This window comes from Morchella importuna (assembly GCF_003444635.1).
Source record: "Morchella importuna strain M04M26 chromosome Unknown Morimp01GS001, whole genome shotgun sequence".
Taxonomy (NCBI): Eukaryota; Fungi; Ascomycota; class Pezizomycetes; order Pezizales; family Morchellaceae; genus Morchella; species Morchella importuna.
In genome coordinates this window covers 2,998,563-3,017,494 of record NW_025763398.1, presented here as the reverse complement: position 1 = coordinate 3,017,494, position 18,932 = coordinate 2,998,563, and the positions used below count along the sequence as shown (strand labels likewise).

Genomic DNA, 18,932 nt, shown 5'->3' with positions numbered 1-18,932 from the left:
TGGGTAAACGCGAATCACGCGGTGGCGCGCTTAGGGGGGGTGTAGATCGGAGAGGCCGGAATATGGGGGCTATCGATTCTGATTTTCACCGACGGAAGGGAGGGATGGGAGATCGTGGGGTCATTTGTGCATGAAAGGAAGCGAGGGACATGAATTGTGGTATCATTTTCCGCTTTTAATTTGTGATAGCGGGAGGGTTTCCATGGTTATGGGTTTCTGGTTCGCCTTTCGAGTGATAATTAGTGAATGAATTGGTAGCGGGCTTCAGATATGTTGACAGAAACGCTAAGAGTTGGTCTTCTTTCGTGTTGCACTGGAATCTGGAAACATACCTACTCTACCAATCAGAACGATACGGTTTGAATATCGTTGTTATTGAAATCCTTCAGGGGGGCTGTTTGCAATCTGGTCTAGACTGCCTCTCGTGAATCAACGAAACAGTGTCTTACTATAATCCTCGGGAGTTGGGATAGGGATAAATGACGGCCGTGCTTCAAGGCATCTCCCGAGTCTCGAGAATAAAACGTCTAAATACCACGTGGATTCAATGTCAAAGCTTTTTTGAGTTATGTAGTATAAAATACGGCGTATATACCTTCTTCTGGAAACGCACCAACATCTTCAAAAAAAAAAAGGGGGGGGGGGGTGACGGCAGCGTCTGGAGATCGACAATTATGGTGTGGAAGGCGTCTGTAGCGTTTCTTTTGATATGATGATATGATGTTGACGATCCTCTCTTTTATGTCTCATGTAAGCCTCCTGCGCTCCATATCGCCACATCAACCACGAGTCTTAAGATCACATTCTCGGCTGTGTTACTTAGGCGTTGTTGTGTGGTCTGGGGTAGATATGGAATGACCTTGGGTGTAAGGTGTAAAGTATCACATCCGCGGAGAAAGAGGAGTAGAGTGGCCAAGGCTTCCATAATAGGCCCACTGCAGAACGACTAATTAGGCCGTGATATCGTCTTGTAGTTCTTGGTAGGTCTGAAGACTTTTGAAGTTTTGCAGTCAGTTCAAGCCTTGGATCGGTCAATTGAGGAGTACTGTTGGCGATGATCTTATATCGATTGTGCTTTGTAGTGATAACAAGGTGTCGATAGAAAACGGCTCGGGAAATGAGATGAAGTTTGGACTAGACACCGAGGATACATTTTAACTAGACAGTCTCTGGCATCATGTAACGGTGTTCTCTAATCGACGCTAGAGGCTAGAGAAATAAAGTTTAATAGAGCTTTTAGCCGGCCCCTCAGTCGATTTCCCAAAGAATTGTCCCGCCTTTTAGTAGTTTGAGTTTTGTTAGTTTGGTATTTATAAGGACCTCTAGTCTTTTTTTTTTTTTTTGTTTAATTCATTAATTGCATGCAGCCTTTAAAGCTATGGCAATAAGGACCTCTAGTCTTTTTTTTTTTTTTTTGTTTAATTCATTAATTGCATGCAGCCTTTAAAGCTATGGCAATAAGGACCTCTAGTCAAGTATGTATGTAGTCATATTTGACGAAGGGGATATCTGTGTCATTACTAGCTATTGACAACACTACTTGAATGGATATTATTTTTACTATAATCAACTATATAGAGGGGTGGGTACATGTGTAAAGATGTTTAGTGGCATTTCTTTTCTATTGGCTTGCCGAACTACATCATGTAGTAATACGCACTAACTACTTTGGTGGGTTTAGTAGCAGTTTCAATACTCTAGTCACGGTCAACAGAATGCGCCACCAACTTGCCTAACTAAACTGATAATTCTTGGCATTGCTTGAAGGTCGTCAAATATAATCGAAGCTTGTAATAAGGGCGTATATAATATGACAAATATCGCGGAACAATATCGTTATATTAATGCGCAATTTCTAATGGACAAGTTGAGTGATATTTCATGAGTCTAATATATACATTTTTTGGAGTAACCACGTCAATGCTATTGATGCATGAAAATATAAAGTACATACACTCAAATAGCAGCTACAATGGGGTCGAGAAAGATAAGCTAGTTAAACGCTTAGAGAGTACAACTGGTTAAGGGGAATAGCAAGTACTACGTCCTGGCTTGTGCTAAACTTGAGTTGTCTCTATTTACTGGGCATCTACTTGGTACGAAACTCACACAAGACGTGAGGTAACCGTATTGTTTTGGAGACATTAAGGGATGCGAGACTAGCTTGTATATCTATATTCTCTTTGCAAAATTCTTGATTATAGGGCATTAAAGAACCATTTCCTAATGATGTTAATCATGTGATATCACTCGGACTTCCGGTTTCTTGGCGCTGCATCGATTACTCGGATTAACTCGTTCATTGCCGATATTTGTGGAACTAGTGTGCTCCATAAGGCCTTATGTTTCACGCATGTTAGCGTGAGGAAAGATCTCCATGCCGAGGATCCACAATGAGATTAACCAACTCTTCAAGTACAATAGAAAGAGGTTATTTGTTCGTGAGTTTATCAAATCATTTCTACCGCATTAGAGTCATATCGGCGAGTAAATATCCAGTTATCTCATCCAGTTATGTTAGCCACGATAGTCCGAAAAAGCAAGGATCTTCCTGTACGTATCGCAGCATCATCTCCCAACCTCTGTTTCCAGTCTCCCATGGATTCTCGTCACCTCCAGTGCTATTCAAGCACATAGCCATCTATAACCCTGCTGAAAACATATGCTAAAGCTTCCCTGATTACCGCTCCTTCTTCTGGTCTCCAATAATCTTTTCTCCATGCGCCTAGGGGTTTTGTAAGTTTACTTACAGGCCACCAGATCCAGGCCAGCAAGAGCCAATGGTTTGCATTTCACAGGCCTAGGGTGCTTCGAGCCACCAAACACATCGTATTTACCCCGGGTATTTTTGAGAGCAGTAAAGATATAATCCTTTAAGAAGATAGTGCTATCCATCCAACAATAGTTGGCTTGCGATGCGCTAGGCATTTGAAGCCTTATTCTCTCGAGTCATAAGCATCTGGTTGAGCGGCTCAAGAGTCAGTTCCAAAGATTTTAGGGTCGAATGAAGATGGCCTAGGGGTTATGACGCGACTTTGAAGTGACCCTCTGGACTATAGTTATTTCCCTGTAAGTTCTCGATGGCCGAGCGCTCAATGAGGATGTTCTATTTCGTCATAAAGCCGTTCTTCACCCACTATATTTCAGCAAGAACAGCAATCATGAAATGGACCTCGTTTAGCGAAGGATAACAACATGTAGATAATTGCAACTCACTAAATGATTCGAAACCAATAGAATAGATCACCTTTCCCTGCAGAACTGTATAGTTGAGATATCCCATTACTAATTTGATGATGGTCTGCGTTAGAAAAGAGCCGATCTTTGGTTTTCCATTTAAACTCGAGATCCCTAATCTAAGCTAGGGAGCGGATCAGACTGTAAGAATCCTCTCCCTTACATCAGATGTGATTTGAAGTTAATAGTCGCCCGGAGTATATCAGATTATCGTGCCAAACCACCACCAATGTAAAATAGTGAGGAGCTGAGTAGTGAACTAGATGTATATGCTATACCGGCGAGAGAGATGAAGTTGCTGGTGTAGCCACAAAGGCCCGGTGGGTGTATCCGTTGGGATTATATATTTATATGTACATACATACATACCTGTCAAACCCTGTAATATACGGCGTATGCATCGTATCTCATGATACTCCTTATGATTATAGTTTCCGAGAACAGTAATCGAAGAACGAGTGATCACTCGTGTTCAATTAATACTTCGGCCGGCGCTTAGCACTTCTTAAATGGGCCGGAATATTAATGATAATGAGCTCCACAGACTTTCCAGGCGACCACCTGTAAATCATGCGCAGACGGTGAATATGTTTAGGTTTTTGAGGACAACCAATTCGCCCCGGTCCAGGCTTGTTGCAAGATGGTATGAGGAGCAATGTTGTGGTTTTTCGGGAGTCATTATTCATTCGCTGGGACGGTTGCCCAAGTAGGTGTTTTTGTGCAACTCGAGACGGCCAATTCCTGGAATTCGAATTTGTTTGATAGTTACATAACCGGAACGGTTCAACACCTAGTTCGCTATGACGGAACTCAATATGCCGGATCCCTTGAGGATTAAATTTTTCTACCGCAAAATCAATTTACTATCCCGGATTTCTTGGGAATATTTGCTATCCCGTATAGGATTTGGTGAATCTTGGCCATCCAGCATAGCGAGGTGCGACTGTATATTTTTTTTTTGTTTAATTCATTAATTGCATGCAAGTGCGACTGTATATATTTGTAAGGCTGAATTTGACAAAGGAACGACTTCTATTCGCATAGCCAGCTTTATACCATAAACTAACAGTGCTATAATATAGATGGGCCGAGCAGCGTTATTATTCCGTCGGGCGCCTGGTTACAATGGGCAAAGATGCCCATTCCATAGACTGCGCTGCCTCATGCAACTGATCATTCGTCGGTCGGGCTTCGACTAGAACCTGACTCATTGAATAAACTAAACGTGTATTTAACTACGTTTGGTACTATGCAGGGTTGGTTGATGTCAAAGTTTTCAGCCTTGGAGGCAGTGTTGGATTGATAGGCTCTCTTCATGTAACAACATCACCTCACCGGTGCCAACCTCGAACGATGGGTTGGATTGGTTGCTGTATATGAATGCGCCGAGCTGATGAAGATGTGTTGTCTCTTCCTTCTTCTCTTTCTTCGTTCTTATAAACTTAACCTTATTATCTCACTACAGCCTTTGAAAACAATAATAAAACAACCCCGCCGATAGCATTATATTATAGACGCAATTAAGTATGGGAAAGGTATGTGCCGCGCGACAACCGCATCCTAATCGCGTCTAATCTCTGCAGTGAAAACTGATACTTCCGCAGAGTCATCGACATAGGAAATCCATCATGGCCAAGGAGCCATCTGGTCGCCCTAACCCGCGTAAGCTGGTGATAGTTGGTGATGGGGCCTGTGGCAAAACCTGCCTTCTTATGCGCTTTACCAAGGACGATTTCGACCCTAATGGATACATCCCCACCGTCTTCGATAACTACGTTGCGGATGTGACCCTTCCTGATGGGACCGAAATCGAGCTCGCGCTCTGGGATACCGCTGGCCAGGAAGACTATGACCGGCTGCGACCACTTTCATATCCCGATTCCCACGTGATATTGATTGCAATCTCGATTGATTCGCCAGACTCATTGCAGAATGTTTACGATAAGTGGATCCAGGAGGTAACGCATTTTTGTCAAGGACTGCCATTCTTGTTGGTGGGGTGCAAGAAGGACTTGAGGCAAGACGAGATTGCAAAGAAGGATATAAGAGAAAAGACGGGGAGGGATCTGTTGGGGGTTGAAGATGGTCAAAGGGCGGCAAGGGAGTTGGGCTTGAAAGGGTATTGGGAGTGCTCGGCGAAGACGGGTGAGGGGGTTAAGACTGTGTTTGAGGAAGCGACGAAGATCGCCTTGGATGTGCCCAGGGCCCCGAGGTGTCGTGGGGGTGTGTGTGCTATTGTGTAATGAAGTACTTAGGCCTCAGTATCGAAGATTTGCTTAGGTATGGGATTTTACAGTATGTTTCTACACGCACCTCGATCTAGGATTTATTTTTGTACACTTACATGCATGTACGCATCGTGTGGAGTACTAGTACATTTCAATCCCTTATGTCTTTTTCTTAGCGAATATGGAACAGCTCCAGTAGATCTGGAAAGGTGTAAAGCCTGATTTATCTCATATCAAAAGCTTAATTCCTTGCACGTCAGTACCGTTCTGACATCTTCCAATTAATGTAATGGCAGCCGTCGTGGCCAATCAATATTGAAGTCAAACACCTAATAGTCGACATGTAGGCACACTTTTAGATTGCATGCAGTACCTAGTCTCTATCCAAAGCCATATCACAGGCTGTATCAGCTAGACCTAGAGTATTGTTCGTAAAGAAATCAGAAGAAAATTGGGAGAAAAAAGATAGTTCACGTTAGTATACGTATACCGCGGCTAATCGCAAGAGCTATAATTCTTTTACTTTGGACATCAAAAGTCAGGCTAGGGCTAGGGCTATCGCAACTTTACTACTCTTACATAGACTTTCTCATCAATCTCACTCACAGTTCATATTGTAGCACCTCCTTTGAACTTCTTTTGTTCTAACGTTATAATCAATGACTTTTACTTATATACATGCATGCACGTGTGACATGTGGCGGCCTCGTAAGGAGCCTACGCTTGTGGGGGAGGGTAACAACGTTGGTTTCTTTGTTCTTTAAATTTGTATCGGCTATAATATCGGCTTCGTCTTAATCTTCAGACATTGTGAGATTCGATAGTTTCCGCCGGTATAATCCCACTGATTAGAACCGAATGCTGACGATCATTAGTACCATGTTCCATGAAAGTCCGTAGAGCATAAAACTACTCATTAGAGTGATGGATCATCAACTGGCAGCCTTTGGCTAGGTCCTGTTCTCGGAACCCCAAGAGCAGCGTCGAATCGTGAAAGATGTGCGGTCTTTGTTCACCATCGCCTTGTTCTCGAATCCCACTTTGTTCTCTAAGACAAAGGCTATTCAGACGGAAAAAGTGTCCAAGAAACAATATCTACCTCCATACCTCCAACTTCTTATCAAACAAATCATTTCCCCCTGTTTACTAAACTTTTGGCTCATCGAAACACTGCGAGTCTAATCATGCCCGAGGCAAGGCGTGGAGTTACTTTTTCTCTCGGTGGAAAAACCCCTGCGTCTGGCGACGAAATGTCTGATACACAAGGAGGCGAATTCATGGACCCAAATATCTTCTCATCTCTTACTTACAGCGCTGGTGTGAGAGCCTCTAATAGGCGCGCCCAGGTCATCCCAGGCAGTATTGAGATAAGAAGTTCACTTCGCAGGAGATCCACGGGCATCCCTTCTCCTGTAAGATATCCCGTGAAGTCTGATTCGGATGTCGAAGAAGAAACAGAAGAAGAGTCAGGTTCAGGCTCAGAAGACGAAGACGAAGAAGACCAAAACTCGGAAGACGAAGACGATGAAGAGGAGGATGATACGAATGAAGATGATGATGGCGATGATTCTGATGATGATTCTGACGATGTAGAAGGTGCTATTCCTCTCCAGAGGCGGTTTGAGAAAGTAGTTGGAACAGCAGCCCCAATTTTCTTTGAGCAAGAGCCCCCGGCGAGGAAACCGTTTGAGAGGGTTTTTATTGCCCCTCCTCCTGAGCCTTCAGATATCGACGAACCAGTGGTACTTGCTGCTGCGCAGGAGAAACTTAAAAGAGGAAGTTCAACCATGGGAACTACTCTCAGGTCTTCGCTGAAAGCAAAAAGGAGAAAAATTATTAGCCCTATTGTCAGCCCTATCGTCCCTAAAGATGATCCCTCAGTAGTCATGCAACCGGAATATGATGGACCATACCAGTTAGAAGATCTACCAGATCCCGTGTACGACTCAGACGGATCATTGATAGTACCATCATCCAGCGAGAAGGGTAGTGATTATGAAGACAGCATTCAGAAACCTAAAAGTACGAGAAAGAGCCCTCAAAAACCACTGCCTCCAGTTTCTGCAAAGATTAAGCCGAGAAGGGGGAGATCTGCGACCCCCATAGTCGGGCTAGACACTGTTCCTGAACTGCCAGAATCGATGGATATTGATGCACCGGCCATTCCTTATACACCGTCTCCGAGGAAGAGAAGAACTCCAGCCAAAGGGCAATCTTCCATAGCTAGGGTAGATACCAAACTACCTGCCCGCAGAGAGCGAGGTAACAAGAGAACCGCTGTCTCGCTGCCGGCAGCACTACCGCAGGATGGACTAGAAAGTTCACCAGGAGCACTCCCCGAAGCAAAGGATGAACCAACAACACCCCGCAGGTCTGCGAGGTTACCAGTACCTGCGACAGATAAACCTACAAAAACTCATCCCAGAGGATGGGATGTATCAAGTTCTCCATTTTTGGAAAATCCTGATATCCACCGCTCAAGCAGCATTAGGAGGCAACCATCTTCACCAGAGCCGCTGTCCAATGCTTCATTCAAAAGCCTTATCAATGAAAATACTCGCCTTAATGCTCAATTAACACAATTAGAAAGTGAAAATGAGAAATTCATCGGCCTCGCTGAGGTTCTTGGTGAGATTGCATTTACGAGCGCAGATCAACCAATGAAAGAAATTGAAGAGGTGAGATTGAGTCTGGCTCAAACTGATCATCCTGCAGCAGAAGTTATTGATTATCTTATTGAAGAGCTTTTGCTTAAGCGTACAGAGCTCTCCGAGGCAAGAGAAAGTGAGGGGAAAAGTTGGACTCAGGCGCAGGAACTGAGGGAGGAAAACGATTCCTTGAAGGAGAAGATCGTGGAGTTACACAAACACAGTGGCTCCAAAGATTCTAAAATGCAATCGGATACCAGGAAGGCTAGTGTCCCTAAGAGCACGACCAAGCCCCGGGCAGCCTCTGCTGCGTCTCCTCAACTTGAAAAACCCCCATCTTCTGGATCGCCGCACCACAGGAGGAGAAGAAGCAAGAGGCATTCTGGAGGAGCTGATAATGATGCATTAAATTCTCTTGGAGCCATTGCCGCCTTAGCTGGAGCATTGGCGGCTTTGGATCCCGCGGGTGAATTTACAGACCAAAGGGCCGAATCGATCCGCCATCAGATTGCAGTATTACAGGCACGTGAGGCATTACGTCTGTGCCGAATAGAAGCTGCAGCAAAGGCAGCTAATCCGCAGGATATAACGGACCGAGACGCAGAAATAGCAAGGCTGAATGCGTTAATCGCAGCGGGAGGAGGAGGGGGGGATGCAGATAGCGCAAATCTCAGACTCAGACTCAGGGAGGCACAAAGGCGACTCGACGGATTCAAACAGTTTCCTGAGGACATAAGTCTAAACATTGCTCAGATTACAGATGCAGCCATCGTTACAGAATGGAATGAGATTTATGCAAATATCATGACTGTTTGCGCAATCAACTACTCTGCACGTCCTGGTTTTGTGAATTTCGACTATGATGCTAGTGATGCTGCCGGCGAGCTCACTTCAATATATTTGCGGGATGTTACTCTCCGCCAGAGAACTTGCAGTCAGAGAATTAATATAGCCCGAAAGGCCGGTTTATATGATTATAGGACGCAAGTGTCGGCCGCAATTTTCTACAGGATACTTATTGATGAGATTTTCAACCCGATACACTACATGTTAACACTACGTTTCCAGGATCCGTCACAGCGGTGGAAGCATAAGAAACAATTGAAATTTGCATATGAAGCGAACGACTTTTTCAGAAATCAAACACAGGGTTGGTTTCAAGAGAGGTCGTCTTGGTCTCTACGAAAAGAAGAGGCTTTAGCAGAAAGAATGGAACAGACGGAGCCACCGGGTTTCCGTAAAAGGATTCGCCCAAATTTCAACTATTTTAGAAAAATTGAAAATACAAACCTCGCGGACAATGGTGGTAAGCAAACGAGTCGATTCCTCTGCATTTCGCCCATCTTCTTACGCTTAATCTTTTGCTAATCGATATTAGATATCCGGTCTGTACTTGTACTGAGGGCGAAATTAATGCACGCTATCTTCTCTGCCAGCGAAGACAGCCTGGGTGACAAGAGTAAAGAGTTGCGTGATTGCGTCTCGGCACTCATTCGAGATACGCTTCGCCCATTCCGCCTCCCGCCTGCGCCGGTCCCAGCTGATGGATTAGCGGTTGATGGGTTAGCAGCTGATGGATTAGCAAACCCCCTCACAAATGGTGGACTCAAATTTGCAATTTGGAACATTATCAAAAGATCATATTTACTTGCCTTGAATATATCCTTTCAGCCAACCGTAATATTTGCACATAACGATGAGCTACTATCAATGATGTATTTCGATGCAACGATCATGGAAGACAACGACGCGACAGACGGTCTAACACCTGCGCAACTAGCTGCGCACCATGCTGCCACTGAGACCATTTCTAGAGGGCTTCCCAGGATGGAGACAACACGAAAGGTCGATGTGGTTGTTCGCCCGACTTTATCGAAGAAAGGGATCCAGACGGATGGTGCACAGTTCGACGTCAGAGGGTGGACAACCCTCTGCCCCGCATCAGTTGTTTTGGGTAAGCTAGCGATAATATCCCACTATTCTATTATCACGTATAATCTACTAACCTAGTGTTACAGCACCGATTATAACTGCAGCATATGTACCTTATGATGTACCTGATGCTGTAGCTGAGGCTGAGGCTGATGCTGCTGCCGATGATGCTGATGCTGATGCTGATGCTGGCGCCGGTGGTTAGTACAAGCAGTACTTTTTTTAATTGGGGGGGGTGCCACCATCGAACATTTTAAGGGTGAGGGTTGGCTTTCCGTGCTTCCCTCTTTTTATTTTCATCGTTATTTGCTGAAAGTAACGAGATTCCTGTTTATCTATTCACTACCGAAGGGTTTTCTTACTCCATATCGTACAGGAAGGTTGTAGAGATGAACGTAATAAAGTGTCATCCTAGGAGATATACATGTATACGTAGTTGCATATACCAATTCCTAAGGCTTTTTTCTTTCTGTTTTTGTTCTATATAACTCGTGTATAACTGCTGTTCGTGTTCGTTCTTTTTATCTGCATCAATTTTGAGGATATCCAGATCTCTGTTCAAAGGCGAGGGTCGTGTACGTTAACGGATATATGTATACGTGAATTTTAACTTATTCGGCTATGATAGCTGCACCTGGTGAAACAATGTGGTCATGATTGTGATATTTGGTATTCCAAAGATATGTTCTGTCCCAGTCACGAGTATATCACATTGGCCAACAGCTGTTGGCAAGTATTGCCTATTGACAAATACTTCCTGAGATTTGACAAACTGTCACAGATCTTCTGTCTGGTTGGTAAATGCCTGCCAGAATTTGACCAAACTCGACTAACTAAATCCTAAAAGCCATCGCCTAACAACTAAGAAACCCAAAGAACACATCCTACCTTCCTACACACATGCCCTTGCCCCGATATCCCATTGTTCTGGGGGCCACGATGTAGCTACATAATTATTAATGCAAACACATATTTCCTTAACAAATAGGCAATTACTTATGTAACTATGGCCAACGGCTTTCCTCTGGAAAAGCCGAGAATTATATAGCGCCAAAATGGCTTCTAAGTGAAAAATAAGAGCACATTCACCAATTATGGTCCATTGGCCAATAATGAGCGTTTGCGACTGGGATGGAACAGATACATGTAATTAAGTAATGGGGTATTACCAAACTCGAACAATCGCATAATTTTGGGCAACAAAAAAAAAGACCTCTCACTAATATCTACGTTTGATTGACTTCAAAGCCAATGGCATTTTTATAAGCTTTCTTTTTGAGCACTCATAATTTCTCAAGACGTGGTCAATAACCCCCAATATCCGTAGGTGAAAATGACCATAAAGACAAGCAAGTACCTATTCCCCTATGCTTTAAATATGACGGCGGATAATGCTGTGCCATGATACGGGCACATATGTGTATGAAGTAGGAGATGTCTCTTTCATTATTCTATCGTACAGACTCAAATACGTGTATGGAGTACCAGAATACGTGCCGTAGAATTGACCATTGCAGTTAATGAATTAAACAAAAGAAAAGAAAAAGTAGTATTGATCATGAATTATCACTCGGTATGTATGAAAAAAAATGCATCGACTTACGCCAGCTGTTTACCTTTCACTCTATATGCCCGTGAGGACGGAAAGCTTCGGATAAACAGCTGGGTCTTACGCCCTTACCTCCAGAGGAATAAATTCATGGTACAGTAAGTCGGACAACCCTCTTCCTTAGTTAGTAAAGCGTTTATCTAGTCTGTGTGGATAATATGACGTACCTGTGAGGCCCTCAATTATATATCGTAATGTCTATAGCCCGTAATTGAACTCAAGACATCCCGACATATGTCAGATGTTTATACCACTACACTAGTGTAGCGATAGCTATACGCTTAAAATCCGGAAGTTCCTATTAAGGCAAATACACTTTAATTCACAAAGTTTCTTTTAAATTTTCTATTGAGAAAATTCGGGCACCCGCACCCACAACAACGATAGGATTCTATAACCAAAAGATACAATACATGTACACATACGTTATACACAATACCCCAGTTTGCTGGATAAGTACGCCAGTACAGTATGTACAAGTAGTCGGATTATATTCGCAACATGAGCTATCACTCGGTTACTCAGCGACCGTGATCCAGTCTTGGCACATCAACCATCACTAGCCGCCACGTGCTAGTGCAGATGACACAACCCGTAATCCGTCCGATCCGGTGCACGGTGCTTTAAGGAGCGATTATACACAGTACATAAATATCACAGCCTCACGAATAAGAATACGAGTGAAGATCTCATGACGGTTTAAACCCAAAAAGAGAGTTGGGGTACTATGAATCATCCCTCATGGTCGTGACTCAACTAACCTATGCTAGAGGAAAACCTTAATTCTAGCAAGCTTTGGGTTTTAGATCAAACCGGGCACGAGACTAGTACATACTAGTAGGCGGCTAACGCCTTGGAACTAAGATCTAGGCAGCTCCGCAAGTGTTGGGTTTTCATTAATGTCATGTATCTAGATTATATACATACATGTATATACCTTTACGTGTATGTACTATGGCTGTGGAATATTAGCGACAACTGTATTACTTAGCGAGTAGATGTTGGGTTAGGTATGTTTACATACTTGTGTCGAATATATCTGGATTGCCCGTAAAACATTGCCAAGCTAGCTGCCTAGCAACTGACTTCCAAGGCTGACCAAAACAAATATTTTAACTGCAAGATTGAATGGTATATGTAGCTATGGCGGACCGGAGATGGGACGTTCGTCTAGATTTGGTGCTAACATCTACACGTACACCCGGGCTTGTTACAGAGAGCTGCTAAGCTGCTACTAATCGTACTTTTATATATAAAAAGAAAAATATTCAGCTTGGCTTTTGAATCACTTTTATATAGGGGATACAGCATATGCAATATCGTATCTCTAATTATCACTCGGTCCACTCGACACCTACACGACAGACCACAACAACACAGCGGCACAATTTTGTATTTAACTTTACTATCACAAAATCTCACTCGAGGTTCCTACACGGCATATGCCATGTATCCACCCCACCAGCCACCCGCGCGCCCCTCTCCCTACAAATCTCCTCAATCAATTGCAGATCCTCCCCGAGCCCGCCATAGCTGCCCATCACAAACACTAAACAGCACTCAGAGTACAGTTCTGGTACACCGGGGTGCTCCCGCACTCGCTCGAACAGAGCTTTACATGGTCATTGTAGCAGTAGCAGCTCTGCGGCCAGACCTGAATACATGCCCACTGGCCCATGCACTTGTTGTAGCACTCGACAACCTCCGGCTTATCGCAAGCATCAAGAACGGGAACGACTAGGTCGCGGGGGCAGGCCTCGGCGCACTTTTTCTTGTAGTCGTTGAGGCAGTAGCAGCTCTCGGGGTAGGTGTCGGGGCACTGGGCGGAGGCGACGCATTTGTCGTAGCAGGTGACCTCCTCCTGGGGGAGGGCGATAGTGGACACGAGAGGGAGGAGGAGGAGGAGGGCCGGGAGGATGGAGAATGTGAACTGCATTTTGGCTGGGGAGTGTTAGTGCCGATTCTGGTGCGGAGAGGGAAGTTGTGCTATAGTTATAGCTGGTGGGAATGGGTTTCTTACCTATGTTTGCGGAGAGAAGATCTAGCTGGTGATTATCAGAGTAATTGTCGGACTGTTGCTGAGTGCAAGTCTGTCTGTCTCGATTGCTGGATGGAGAAGAAAGAAAAAAGACTTCATCATATCCATACAGCCCAGTATTTATACAACTTTCTCCACTCTCCAATTACGATAATTCAGCCCATCTTGACACCTCTCCCCACCTCGCCGTTCAACTTGCGCCGGAAGGCTTCATCATGAATTCCGATCAACTTGCTGCACATTCGCCAAAAGAAACCTTATACAGCAGTCTTGAGTTAATTGTCGTTTTCCTGTTGTCGTTTGGATAAAAGACAGTTCTCCAAGACTTTGAGATGCCACAGCATATGCATACTACACCCATCCATGGCTACCAGCGAGATCGCGTGAGACAGCGTAGGGCGAAATTTTTTTATATCGTTTTCAAAAAGGGTCCCCCTCACACCATAAAGAAGAATGTCCCTCTTTCGCTTTGGTTGATCTGGAGGGTGGACGCTTTATCCGTCGTTCCGTGTGATTTTTGGTTTTTAATCGTATGCGGTGAAGATTATAATATTATATTCACGGCCGTAATAATAAGCCTGAGTGTTGTGCATGTCCGGCCGACCAATTATCGCCGCGGGTGTGTTCTTGGACAGTATGTAGGGACAGAGCTCGAGCAGCTATGTACAGAGATCATGTTCTCCTCCGTTCTATGCCACACTGCAATTGTGCAACCTTAAGTTCCATCTAGGCATCCCGTTAGTTGATACCGACATTCCAAGTGAAATAGAGTATAGCTACATACACCACAGCTTAAAGGTCACCAATCGTAGCAGCCTAGCTATGAGTCTAACTGGATCGGAAAGGAAAATCAGACATGTTGTACTGCGTTTATGTGGATTCGCTTCTCTTGTACAACAACAGACACAATACGAGTTAGCCCCCAGGGTCGGGAGTGGATGGGTCCAATTAAGATGCCGAAGTATGTTCGGCCTGTCCGGAGGAGGGGGGGAGGGGGGGATCGAGGGTGGTGCAGAGAGGTTCAGTGATCTTTTGAAAGTTCACAATGGTAGAGGAACATGTTTCTTTCTTATATGGTCTCTACGAGAGCACATGTATCGCGAGTACGTAATGGGTATCATCGATTGTGCAATCAATTAGGTAGTTAAGTGTGTAGCTATCCGCCTTGCCAGTGAGTATACTTATACACTGATTGAGAAGTTGTTCCGTACCTCGACCTCGAATCCGGCAGGTCTCTATGTCAGTGCTGCACCATAGACCTCTTCCTCTTCTTCTTCTTTCCCCCTTCCTCTGCCCCTAGCTCCCTCTTCCCCTTCATCAGCATGCAGAATAAACAGCCCGGCAAATACAAGTCCACGGAAAATAAAAACGTGGACCGGAATGCCGGTGGAGCATGGATTATTCTAAGACTACTCTATTTAGCAGGCACCAGGCAGGTAACACAGCACGTGCACCCGGCAATTAGAAATTTTCTTCACCTTTGATCTTAACGTTGTGTTTGGGCTGACGGATATCCCGCGCGGTTTGCCTTTCCAGTTGGGCTAGAAGGGCGATCAAAGTACGGTCGGTACCTGGTGATACATAACAGAGTCCCGTCCACAACCTCTTTCATTACATTTGTTACTTAATTACGTGGATTGTTAAAGGTGTAACCGATGCACATACTGGACACTTCATATCTGTTAATTGAACGAGAGAAGACAGACTGTACAAATGTATGGGAAGGGATAAAAGAAGTCTACAAGGAAGTGAGCAAGCAGTACTCTATTCAACTGAAGTCATCTCGGAGGCCGTTGGGCACGGGGCAGCCAAAGAAAGCGAAACCGTTGGGTTATTACATGTATTGTTGACCTCCTAGCTGCCGACAAGCTGCACACCCGCCACCGCTCGGGTTAAGTCCATAGCCGACGACACTGAGGCTTGACTGATGTACCTACATAGGTACTCTACTTTACATGCCCTTGGTGCGCCTACTACTAGCTCTATATCAGCACGCGCGGTGAGGCATTTTTATTGGCGTAGTCGTTACTCCGGATCTAGAAGTGCGGCGATTTAACCTAGGCCTGTATACCTGTGTCTATGCCTACATACAACCATGGTAAACACCCACGCGGCTCTGAGTTTCTACTCGATCTCCTCTTTTATAATTACTAGAATTACGGCATCGAAATCAGAAAGGGATTTTTTGTTTCGCAATTGGGGTCCTGGGGCCTGGTGGTGAGTTTTCGAATTTTTTTTCTCTTTCTTTTCGGCTAAACGCAAGGCTTTAGGCGTGAGTTGAGAGAAGTGTTTTAATGACCACTGTGCTGGGAATTGGGGATGGTGGATGGGTTTCCTCTTTCGTGGCTGACTGGCTATCGATCGTGTTTGAGAAGAAGCTGAAGAGCAGCGTAGAGCAAGTAGAACAGAGGTAATATCTGACATCTATGTAGGTACTTTGCACACGTCGTCGATGCCATGTATCCAAATTACCATCTAACACAAACGCACTCATCGTACTCTACACGCCTAAGCATGCAAGGGCCCTTCCCGATCCCTTCTCCTTCTTTCCTCCTTCTTCTCGAGCATCCTATCACATCCGCTTTCAGCATCCCGAAATCGCGGCAGACAACGAGATCTAGACGCCGCCACCATGTGCACTCCTTCCCCTAATTCCCCGCGCATGCGTCTGATATCACTAACTACCCGCAATACTAGCATCACCAACGATCACTCGGTGTCTCCCTCCGGTCCCCCACACACACAAATAAACACAGACGCAAACATTCTCTTTGCCCACCCCACGCAGGAAATGAAGGCGTATAGCCGCTGACTGCGGTCAGGATGCCTGAGCGCATGCCCACGGTGGGCATGTACGTGTATCGCGTTTAAGCGGTGGCGGTGGGCAGTAGCAGCTCAATTAAACACCTATGAAGTAACATATGGCGTTTCTTTTTCCTGCGTGTTGTACGGATCCCAATCCTTTCCTTCTCTCCTCGAGAGGCCAAGTGGGCGGGCGTATTTATCAGTTACGCATAACCAATTACCCAACCCAAGCTTGAAGGTTGGCTATCACAACATTTCTTTTTTTGTCGAGAAAAAATTTGTGGAGAGTTTAGACCAGCGCCACCTATCCCAAAGATTTTCAAATATTGTTTCATGAGCTCATGCCCCATGGATGGGGACCTGGATAGACCCTATGTAGAGAAGGGCCGGGTCGTACTCATACACATCGCCACGACCGCACCCACGGGGCCGGGAGGAACGAGAAGGAAGAAAACACACACACGAGAAAAGGGAAAAGGGTTCCATCTCGGCGAGCTGCGAATTAGGGTTCGGGCGTGCGCGCGGATACTACTTATTTTTACAATATGGTCCACAGCGTGACCTTTGGGCTTGACTAGCTAGCTAATTACATGAAGGGAGAGGGTCAATTCTTCAAAAGATTTGGGATGAGAAATGGATATGTGCTAAGAAGAAACAATCCAGAAGGATTCCATGACTACGAGAATGCATTGCGCTATGGCTCCTCCTCAAAACTCCTCCACGCCTAGGCTCGCACATGTCCCACCGTCATTATCACTAAGTACTCACTGCCCAGCGAGCGGGCGGGCGGGCGGGAGCAGCCGCTCGCGTGAAAGTTGTTAGCATCACACAACACAAATACAAACACGCGGTTCCTACATATCTACTTGCAGAACATTTACATTACTCTACCTAAGATACAGCCACCGGCCGAATGAGTTGTCTGACCACATCCCAATGGTGCTGCGGGAAAGGCACCATCCATTTTCCTTCCCTTCCCGCGCAAGTGAGCATACCTTCCACCCCCCGATCAATGTCATCACTTTTCGCGGCTGTTCGATTTGCATGCGTTGGATGGAACATCCATCGGCTGTTTAGTTAGGGGGTGGTGGGAGATGACTGCGGAAAGGTCCGTTGTCGCTGTTTAGTTTTGCTTCTTGCAAAGATGGGTGATGTGAGTGATGTAGCATGAAGTGAGTGAGTGCTATGAACTGTACCTACAGCACACAACTCAACTCGCACTCAAGGCCGATACTCACTCTGTCCCGAGAAACGGATATCGTGTCCCGTACTCCGGCCCGGCCGGTGTGATCGATGAGGGAGAAAGAAAGAAAAAACTTAAACTCCCATTCGTCCACCTCGACGAGGCATCCTGCCGGGTATCGGTTTTTCTTTCTTTCTAAGAATGTATATTTTCTACATTCCGGTGAATCAAGAAAGAAAGAGAAAGAAAAATTGCCAAAACGTCCACGCTCACTCTGGCTCTATAAACAATCGATCCCCCCAAACTAGGAAGGAACAAAGGGAAGACCGGGCGATTTCCTCAAACCAGGTGGCGCCTAGAGCTTCCTCTCACAAAAGGGAGTCATCTACTCCTGTACATATGCTGCATTATGTATATGTATGTAGGGAGAGTAGCGCAGCGCAAGCAAGAGGTAACTTCGCAAAGAGGAAAGAAACCACCGCGCATGATGCGGTGCAAGTGACTCCCAAGGTTTTTCCCATCGGCTAAGTGGGTCTCCCTTCCCCCCTCCCCCCTCTCCCCTCTCCCTCCGTATGCCTTCCCCCGCCAGCTAGCGCGTAGCCAGTGTGTAGAAAAAGTCGAGTATCTCAGACAGGGCCAACCAATGAGCCTGGGGGTCAGAGCCTTCTACGTCACGTATGCTGCGGTGGGCACCATACATAGCATAGCAGAGAGTGAGCACTGAGCAGGTGGCCTAGAGGAGAGTTATCACAATACTCTATTGTAGGTATGTATGCGTGATGGACGGGGTGCTTCCCAAACTTGGGTCCCCTCCTTCCCCTCGTCAATAATATTATCATTGTGAGGCAGCCCCCCATAATGTATTGTATATGTGAGCTCTCTAGTATCAGGTAAGAAGGTAACTATTAAGGCAATTGGCAAGGTATGTAGAGTAGGCCAAGTCAGTCACTCCCCCGTGACAGCTACATGTAGATATACCAAGATAGATCAGAAGACAGCAAGAAACCAGTCTCGATGTTTCACCGCCAGCTTCGTGGGGGCCAGACTCTCCTACACCACATCCAGCCTAGCTGAGCTGAGCTAGAGTAGATGATCGGCAACGCGGTTTCGTTTCGTCCCGAAAGGCTCATGTCAGATACGGCCCGTAGCCCTAACTCTTGGAGATTTATCCACACGGACCCGCGCCTAGCCGCGATAGAAGCTGCTGAGGATTTTCTTTATTTTCAGATAGAGAGGGGAGGGGAAAAAAGAT

General features: G+C 45.4%; 3 protein-coding genes across 3 annotated transcripts; 2 read left to right on the top strand and 1 right to left on the bottom strand.

Moving 5' to 3' along the window:
• Positions 1-4,763: 4,763 nt before the first annotated feature.
• LAJ45_00767 (uncharacterized protein) lies at positions 4,764-5,480 on the top strand (the record flags this gene model as incomplete). The annotated part of the gene is made up of 2 exons (XM_046110368.1): positions 4,764-4,772; positions 4,842-5,480. 2 exons carry the CDS (start codon positions 4,764-4,766, stop codon positions 5,478-5,480), a joined length of 648 nt encoding a protein of 215 aa, XP_045977061.1.
• Positions 5,481-6,649: 1,169 nt separating this feature from the next.
• On the top strand, positions 6,650-10,250 carry LAJ45_00766 (uncharacterized protein; the record flags this gene model as incomplete). Its single annotated transcript, XM_046110367.1, has 3 exons — positions 6,650-9,419; positions 9,492-10,067; positions 10,132-10,250. 3 exons carry the CDS (start codon positions 6,650-6,652, stop codon positions 10,248-10,250), a joined length of 3,465 nt encoding a protein of 1,154 aa, XP_045977060.1.
• A 2,953-nt stretch (positions 10,251-13,203) lies between these two features.
• Positions 13,204-15,016, bottom strand: LAJ45_00765 (uncharacterized protein; the record flags this gene model as incomplete). The annotated part of the gene is made up of 5 exons (XM_046110366.1): positions 13,204-13,595; positions 13,675-13,699; positions 14,407-14,418; positions 14,477-14,483; positions 14,952-15,016. The coding sequence occupies 5 exons, from the start codon at positions 15,014-15,016 to the stop codon at positions 13,204-13,206; spliced, it is 501 nt and encodes a 166-aa protein (XP_045977059.1).
• Between the last annotated feature and the right edge of the window lie 3,916 nt (positions 15,017-18,932).